The following is a 9,419-nucleotide window of genomic DNA, read 5'->3' as shown; positions in this document are numbered from 1 at the left end:
TGTATTTTTCAGCTTTTTAATAGTTTTCAATTCATTGTCTTGTTGTGATTGCACTGTAAAAAGGATGCCAAGCTCTTCAGAGTTATAATTCATCTAATACAATAATGTTTGAACTTTTGTTTAAAGTTATTGTCAGTCTAGACAAAAAAAGGCATTTTACATGCACATTGTTAGATAGTAAATTTGAAGTTAATAGGATAGATAAACATTCTCCCAGGTTTGCAGTTCTGGGAATCAAGCTTGACGTGCTCCATACCTTGCTCAGTACTTAAACTGTAAACACATAGTGTCACTGACACAACCATGGCAGGACTCTGAGGTCAGAACCTTCGGAAACTTTTGTTGGGAGACCTATCTGTGGACTTTTAGCCATGTCAGATTCCATGAATTCACTTCTGGGCACTCTGGCCATGGAATAAACTGTTTATCTGAAACAGTCAAGGAACTTGAAGTTCGAGCGTCAGCAGGGGTGTCAGTGGAGGAGGAATCTGTAGCCTATTTCTGTTTTTGCCGAGGTTGGGGGCGTATTAGTGAGGGGTCTGGTTTATTGTATGATTCATAGCTCTGTGAAGTTTTGTGTGAGTGATTCAAGAGTTGTTGTAGTGAGTTTTCTCTCAAAAATGTGTTGTCTGAAAGAGGGTTTTTCACAAAACCTGTCAAGAACATGCCCAGGTGGTATTTTACTCTGGCTTGGAAAAAATGATATTTTTCTTAAAGAAAATTAAGCCTATTTTATGCCTTTTTTTTTTTGCATCCACAAAATTTTCATTACTGTGATGCTAAAACAAACAAAAAACGACATATTCTATATTTCATCAAAATGCTTTGCAATGCATGGGAAATCCAAAAGGTGAAACCGAATCGGCAGTCATTAAATAATAAAACAATGCATTAAAAAAACACATACATTAACTTTGACAGCCCTAGAAATTATGATTATCTAAATTAAGTAATTGTCATTTTAGTATGTTTTTTTTTTTTAAATTGTAAATTACAATATTTTTTGCTGTGATCCCATAATATAATACAGAAATGGAAAAACAAACTCACAAGTAAAACATCCTGTAGAGTAATGAGAATTTTAATTTATACGTCACGATAAAATTAAATCTTAATGACCTTAAAACGGTTTTAGGGTGACCTGTTTTCATTTCTCTTCAAGAATATATCTTTTAAATAATTTCAGAGACAGACTTTTGACATTTGTTTGGCATCGTGTAGCTTATGCCAGTCATTTAAAACTATGCACATCCCTGCATCCTGTTTGGATTGAACCACTGCCCCATGCTATCTCTACCAACTGATCTGGAACCAGCCTCACTTCCTTTAACTATTTAATTCTTTCAAAATGTCTCGCTGGTCTCCATCCAGTAGCTGAGCATGGTATTTTTCTATAACCTATCTGCACAGCTGCAGTATGGTCCCTAATGGCTGTGAGGAGGTAAAAAACACAAGGGCATTTCTTTTTTGGTTCGGTCTCAATCAGGAAATGAACATACTTCACATCCTCTATCTTTCACATGAAATATATTTCTTTCTACAACCCAAAAAAAAAAACCTCTAGTTGTCTTTGGACCCCACCCCCATTGTTCTAACTCGCCAGAGTGCCTTCCTGTTCTAGAGTGGCTTGGCATTCGGGACCTCGGAGACCGGCTGTGTGTTTTGGAGCAACTTGAGGAGCTTCTTCAGAGCAGCGACCCTAGTGAATGTCAGCACCATGAGCAGCCAGTAGTGACACACGACAGCAGCTACAGCAGCCGCACAGGTAGGTGACCTGGTCGAATATACAGTAGAGTAATGAAGATAAGCAAAAATTACACAGAGCCTAGATGGGTGGGGTGGACATCAGTGGGAAAAAAGAAACCACTAGAAGTTATAGACTGGTTCAGTTCGGCTCTGTCCTACTCTGTGATTCAAATGACCAAAATGTAGAACCTGTTTGGATACAGTTTTTAACACTTAAAAAGTCCTGTGCTTTATTTTATGCTTAAAATTATTAATAAAAGCGGTTACATTTTTCCAGGAAAGGTGTTTGTAGATCCAAAGATATGTCCGACAAAGTTTCTCCAACCACACTGGACGAAAGTTGCAGTAGAATCACAGAATTTGTGTAAACACAAGTAACATAAAACTGCTGACAAATATCTTTTTGGCACAATTTTCAGCTTTTCAAATATATGAAGTGCCACTTATTCATCGACAGAAATCAGCCATCATTTCATTCATCTTAACCGTGAGTTTTTTTGTGACCTCGCCATTTCATATTCTCATCCTGCTTTTGTTTGTGGCCATCTCTGTCATTGACTCTGAGGAGGTCTCGGTGAGCGAAAGATTGGAGAATGACAGGAAGTGGAAGTTAAAGTATGGGGGGGGGGGGGGGGGGGTCACTATGAAATGTATTTTTCTTCTTTCACTCTATCCCACTTTCTCTGGCTTTCCAAATTGGAAAGCAGTTGTACACTGATGGCTCTGTTTCTGACTCATTTTACGTTTATTTATTTATTCACCACAGATGTTTCGGAAAAAAGCCTCGTCCTCCTTGAGAATGCGGGGAATATCAGAAAACAATAGACGTAATAAGTTCCCCTTCATTACTTTTTAGATGGTGCAATAACCACTTAACTACAAACTCTGTTCAAGGCCAGTAGTGGCAACCATTCCGGATTAACACCATTAAGAGAAACAAAAATAAATGACAGAAACCTTTCATTTTGCAGTAGTAATGTAGTTGTAGAGGTGGTACTACACATCACAACCCACATTGGCACTAATGTTATGGAATGGTTTCCACATAATGGCTTTGTATGCGTTAACAGCTCACTTGTTGTTTTAAATTGCTCTGTGTGATTTCTAAGTGTCTACAGCTCAAGCCGACAGTAGGGAGATTGGGGTTTAAGCTTTGGAGATGTTTAAGCTTTAGATAATCAGACGACTCAACTGTAATGCATGTTAAAGGAATGGAGCTGTTGTACAGTAATGTGGTATATACTGTATATGGTATTAGTAACATGATTTGCATCATGGGTGGACTTAAACACCTTGACCCTGGGCTCTTCCTGATCTTTACAATACAATTTTTATTAATCCTTAATAAGTTAATAGTGATTAGTAGTGGTTGAAGATCATCAGAGAGTTACCATTGACACATTTAAAGTGGAAAGTGGTGTCATGATTTAGCAATAATAACCTTAAAGACTATGATGCCCAGCTGTCAACGTGTGAAGAGTTTGGGACAGTCGGGTGTGAGGTTTCAGGCAGCTCTCTAAAAACATGCAGAAGATTTGTCAATCTCCTGTTTTCTTTTATTTCAGTTTCTTAAACTGACTAATTTGTAACTTCTTCATTATGGTTCAGCTTATGATAATAGGTAGTGGCTGTTTATTAATTCATCATACATTGGTGTTTTTTTATACAGGGAGTGTGGACCGTGCCCGAAGCTCCTCCTTCCATGAGGTGGGCAGGACACGAGAGCTGGAAATGAGGGCGGCAGCCTCAGTTTCCGAGGACACATCAGCTAGCAGCAGCAGCGGTAGTGGCCATACGGTTCTGCAGCGGCTCTTGCAGGAGCAAATGCGCTATGGCGAGGGCCGAAATTACCTTGCCCTGCAACAACAACAGCAGCAGCAACAACAGCAGCAGCAGCAGCAGCAACAAGGTCCAGTGAGTGGATACCCAGGCCCTGGCAGCCCAGGGGATGAGCTCTCGATGGTCCCTCACATTGCGAGGCAGGAGCCTCAGGGCCAGGAGCTGCAGGCAGACAGTGGCATGGAGAAGCTCAGCACACGCTCTGCAGGAGGAGGAGGTGGCAGTGTAGGCAACGGGTCAGGCGGTGGAAGCTGCGTGAGTGGACTGGGGCAGAATCCCGAAGACCTGCCCACCTATGACCAAGCCAAGGTGCAGTCGCAGTACTTCCGCGGTCATCAGCCCCAGCAGCCTCAACCACAGATACCCCCGTCAGTTGGTGCGGCATTTTATGTGACTGGCGTCAGCAACCCTAAGGTGCGACCACCAGAGGGCAGGCCCACGGTACAGAGAGTGAATGGAAGCAAAGTTCACCAAGACGACGGGCTCAAGGATCTAAAGCAAGGCCATGTACGTTCTCTCAGTGAAAGACTAATGCAGCTCTCGTTGGCCACCAGCGGGGTCAAGGCCCATGCCCCTGTTACCAGTTCACCACTTTCGCCCCAGTTGCCTCCACCTGGACTTCCAGGAGACTATTATAAACCCTCTGGGCCCCCACACAGGGGTCCACCACCAGACTACCCATTTAAGGCAATGCCCTCTCCACCCAAACAGCAGCAGCAGCAGCAGCACCACCACCAGCAGCAGCACCAGCAGCAGCACCAGCACCAGCACCAGCAGCACCATCAGCACCAGGAGACTGGACACTTCTACCCAGACCACCGTTGCACAAGCCAGCCAGCCAGAGCTGACATTCCCCACGTCCGGTACCAGCCACCACCAGAGTATGGCTCTTTCCGGTGAGCTAAAAGAGTGCTTACTAAAGCTAAAGAGTTCAAAGCTATAGAATGGGCTGAATTTTAGGACATTTGTGGGAACTGGAACAATACACCTCAAAACACAAATTCCCCGACTTATCAGTTGTAGAAAAATTCCAAATCATGAGCCTTAAAACAGCCCTTCCCTTCGATGCTGGGACATGTTGTCAGGAAACCAGTTATGGGAAAAGCCAGTTTTGCCTGTTTCCCTGAATTCATTCACCTCAGTGTGTAGCATATAGCCAAAGAATGCATATCAAATTCTAATAATCATCTACAACATGTCACAACATGACAGTTTCTCTATTATGTCGCAGAGAATCAGGAATGTTGTGAAAAATATTTTTATGAACGGTTGGAATGCATTGCATAGTTTCGACTTTGGACAAGTCATTGTTTCCCAACGGTGATTTTATCTGTTAAAAGAAGCCGTTGGTTATGAACGTTTGAATCAGCCTAAATTTTTTGTAGGTCACTGAAAGTTCTCATTCTTTTTTATGATGTTCACACTTTTGTAATCAATCAAAATATGAATATTATTCATTTCTCTGCCCTCATTAGGTCAAGTAAGGAGAGTCACTCCCAAAGGTCTGTCCATCACCATAGCCCTTCATCTTCTGTCACTTCAGGGGGCTCTCTCTCCCGTGCTCAGTCTTCCAATCTCAGCAGCATCTTGGCTTCTCCCCACCCTCTTCAACCTATGGGTCACCCGGGAGAGCTGCCCTTCTCAATGGGTGCCCGTAGCCCACAGGGGCCCGGTTCCCACCAAGGTGATCCATACGGCCAAGGTCCAGGTCACCATCCCCATCAGCGCAGCCATGCCTTTCCTCATGATCCTTACGGGTCAGCTCCCAGGGGCCTTCACATGCACCAGCACCAGTACCTCCAGCAGAGCTCCCAGCAGCAGAGCTCCCAGCAGCAGCAACAGAATCCAGGACAACACTACCAACATCCACACTCCATGCAAGGGGATCCCTACGCCATGCTGGCCCGTGCCCAGCAGATGGTGGATATGCTGTCTGAAGAGAACCGCTTGCTTAAGCAAGAGCTGGAAGTGTGTGGGGAAAAGGTGTCCAAACTACAAAAGGTTAGAACGTCTTTGAAGGATCACATTATGTTATAAGTATGTCAGGAGGCAGGAAAACGTCTCCAAGTCATGTTTTCAGAACAACAACAGTTTGGCTAGCTAGCTACTGAGTGAACAAAAGCATTCAGCAGTGATCTGTTTTCAGTTTGGTCTTCTGTGGTGGTTCTTGAGGAGATACGGGGAAAAATGCTGAATGCTGGTTTCATTCAGCTCGTAACAGGTACCACAGACATGTAACCCTTATTTTAACTGTGGGCCAGTTCCCGATAGGTCAGTGTTTCCCAGCCTTGTTCCTGGAGGCAAACCAACAGTACATATTTTGGATGTCACTCTTATCTGACCATCTATTTCTGTCTTGGAGTCTGATGAGTTAAATCAGGTGTGTTTAATCAGGAAGAGTGTGAAAGTGTGTCGTGTGCCTCCAGGAACAGGGTTGGGAAACCCTGTGATAGGCTCTCAGATCGCCATGTGTCAGCTCATTTTAGCACAGAAGGGGTAGAAGAGATATGGAGGTGTTCTTTGGAAGGGTCAATAGTTTTTTTTTTTTTTTTTTACTGTATCCTTTTGAATTTCAAAAATCCATACTTTTTTATTTTTTCTGTAAGATGTCTCTTTACTTTTTCAGCTGGAGACTGAGATCCAAATGGTGTCTGAAGCCTACGAAAACCTGGCCAAATCATCCACAAAGAGGGAAGCTCTTGAGAAAACCATGAGAAATAAGCTGGAGATGGAGGTGCGCAGGGTACACGACTTCAACAGGGACCTAAGAGGTGAGAACAAAGCAGGGTAATTAAATGAAAAGGCAGCGTTCAAGAGAGTATTAGGAGAATAATATGAAAGGAGTGTCCATGAATTGTAACTTGTCACTATATCAAATCTTATGAATAAGCAGCGACTCCAAAGCATATTTGTGTCATTTGTGTCAACATTTTAGCTTGAAAATCAGTAAGAGTAGATCTGCTTATGGTTGACCTATAACAAAAAGTTACCTATAACAGGTTGCAGTAGAGCAGAGTAGAGCTTCCAAATTTTGTTAACATTATGTGTATGAACATCAGATGGAGAAACACTATGGGGTCAGTAAATGAGAACGTTGCGGTGGTCCCATCTGGCTCCAACATTCTGTCCTTCCCATTCAAAGAGGCTTCTTATTCTCTTCCAAGTTCAAAGCATTTGAAGTTTCATTCAGTTTGCTTTCTTTTGTGTCAAATCTCGTGGCTCTGTGTAGTATCTATTGGAGTCCAAAGCAATAGTCTCTCACTCTCATTTTTCTGCTGCTGTCAGCAGGCCCACTCTGCCTGAGTGTGGCCACCTCTACGATCATGCCTCGCTGTGTTCTTTAGTCCAGCAGAGAACAGAGAACCCCTGATTTATGGCAGTATGCCCAGACTTTGTCCACAGGGAGCTCCAAGAGTTTTACAGCAAATTTTTCTTCTCTCTTTTGCCGTTTCTTTCTTTCACCCTGTGATTCTCATATTTTCTGTAGCCTGATATATACCACTACTGCTATTGTTCAAGCATGGATTTTACTAAACGTACATTTCTTACGATTGATAATTAGTGTTGTTTGCAACGGCATCCATCAATATTACTTATTTTTAGGGTCAGGGATTTCAACATAACTTTTAAACTTTGGTGCATACATTGCAAGGGACACAAATGAGTTGAGGTGCAGTAATACTCTTTGGCAACCACTTGTAGCATAATTTTCTTTTTAAAATGTTATACTATGTCTAGTGTTCTTCTCATCTATGTTTTAAATCTAGATAAGAATCTTAATTTTATTGAGAGGCACTGAGGCACAGTGGGGGAAAGGCATTTGATTCTGGAATGCTCATCTCACAGTCTGGTTGACTTAACACGGGGGAAATATTGTTTTAACGTTTGGCCTGCTTCCTTGATGAATGGTTTGCCATTTCAAAAAAACAGCAACCCCTACTATATAATGGCCCTTTTATCTGGGCCAGTTTTTGACTTAACAGCGCATTTGCGAATTATGTCAAGACTGCTCTTTGGGAATTGTAAAAAATAAATATAAAATGTTTGTTAGATTTTTGTTTTCTAATTCGCTGAGCAACCAGTCCCAGTAGTGTATAATTTCGAGAAGAGGCGTGGAATATGAGCTTTGGTAGGACGAAGAATAGTGCAAAAAGCATCTGTTGAAATAATCAAAACTGTTTGCTGCATTTATTGAATGTATGAAGTAAATATTCAATATTTTTATTTTGGTGTTAGTATTTTGGAAAGGCTTTTGTGATTTTCTCCACAAAGAAATAACCACATTTGGTAATGAGATGCCATATAAACTTTCACATGGATACATTTGATCCGTTTGACAAAGATGGTCTGGTTTTGGTATCCTATTTTCTGATTTAATCTCTCGCACATGACCCAACTTTATGAAGCATTGGCATATTTTTGAACCATAAAATTGGGGGAAGGCATGATTTTATCGTCTCTTTCTTTAAATAGAACGAATGGAAACAGCCAACAAGCAACTTGCAGCAAAAGACTGTGAGGGCACCGAGGACAATCGCAAAACCATCTCACAGCTTCTGGCTCAGGGTGAGTGGACCTCTACATCTAGAAGAAATCTAGAACTTCCTTGAAGCCAATGTGATGCACTTGCATTAATCATAGATTGGTTTTGATATGCCATTTAGTTGTAAGCAAATGTCAGTTGCGATTTATATTGGGAAAGAAAGTGCAGAATGTCCATTTTACTCATTTATCAGGTAAAGAGAGTCAGAGAGAGAAGGAGAAGCTGGAGATTGAGTTGAATTCGCTTCGCTCCACCAACGAGGACCAGCGCAGGCACATTGAGATCCGTGACCAGGCCTTAAACAATGCCCAAGCCAAAGTGGTCAAGCTGGAAGAGGAGGTAAAGCTCGCTGATAATCAAGGGTACCCTTGTACCATTTTAGGAATTCATTTTACATGCTTTGATTCACTCCATAGCTGTGTTTTATGATGTATTGGTAATTTTTTACTTTTCAAACACATTATGAATGTCAAATTAGGACGCAATCACAGCAAAGCAGACATTTAGCTTCTCACTCCTCCGGTGTTCATATTCTCACCTACATGTCAACACCATTTACATTTTCTACCATTTCGGTGACCATATTTCTACATTTATGTATATGTGTGCCCCCTTGTGGTCACATTGTACATCACTCGCTCAAAATGAATTCTGTTTTCATTTATCTATCTATTTATTTTGGCCAGTTAGTTGCTGAATCATGCTGCCATCCAAAAGAAGGGCTGAGGTAGTTTGCCTGTTTGGCTTGATCTATTCCAGATACTACACAGATTGCTTTAAAATGAACTGAACATTGAACAATACAGCAGAACAGATTGCATTTGGGGAAATAAACTAATATCTGTCAATATTGTCTGTTGTTAGTAAACAGTTGGTGAACTTTATGGAAACCAGCATTAAATGGACATTTCACTGAGTCATAACCCACTTACCCTCAAACACATCCCGGTGGTACTCCGCCACAATGTTTAAGCTCAACCTTCTCAAGTTCTTTGAAGTCCTTCCCGTCAACTTCTCATCGCTGCAGTTAAGATCTTCAAGCTTGAGTGAACCGTTGGCTGCAGCTTTCTTTGAAACCACACAACATCTACTGAGGCCAAAAAAAGCTCCAAGAAAAAAAAAAACGAGAAAAAACCTTCAAACCGAAGTATTGTTGATGGTTCTGAACTCCGCTCTTGAGTGTTTGTAACAGTTGGAATCTGTGGTTGAGCTCTTCTGGCGTGCTCCCAGATGGCCTTTTGGCCATGGTTGAACGGGGGGCGCACCCTTGGGTCCCAAAATGCACCGGGCC

General features: G+C 42.0%; 1 protein-coding gene across 1 annotated transcript in view; it reads left to right on the top strand.

Moving 5' to 3' along the window:
* The first annotated feature begins 1,638 nt into the window (after positions 1-1,638).
* The window catches only part of amot (angiomotin), a 19,531-nt gene continuing 11,750 nt past the window's right edge, over positions 1,639-9,419 (top strand). The window contains exons 1-6 of the mRNA XM_079835728.1: positions 1,639-1,765; positions 3,416-4,481; positions 5,061-5,586; positions 6,212-6,356; positions 8,059-8,151; positions 8,322-8,467. Coding sequence (XP_079691854.1) covers positions 3,478-4,481; positions 5,061-5,586; positions 6,212-6,356; positions 8,059-8,151; positions 8,322-8,467 — 1,914 coding nt within the window. The 5' untranslated portion in view covers positions 1,639-1,765; positions 3,416-3,477. The remainder of the gene's footprint in view (positions 1,766-3,415; positions 4,482-5,060; positions 5,587-6,211; positions 6,357-8,058; positions 8,152-8,321; positions 8,468-9,419) is intronic.

The sequence above is a fragment of the Gobio gobio genome (assembly GCF_949357685.1).
Source record: "Gobio gobio genome assembly, chromosome: 14".
Lineage (NCBI taxonomy): Eukaryota > Metazoa > Chordata > Actinopteri > Cypriniformes > Gobionidae > Gobio > Gobio gobio.
This window is presented reverse-complemented; position numbering and strand designations above follow the sequence as displayed.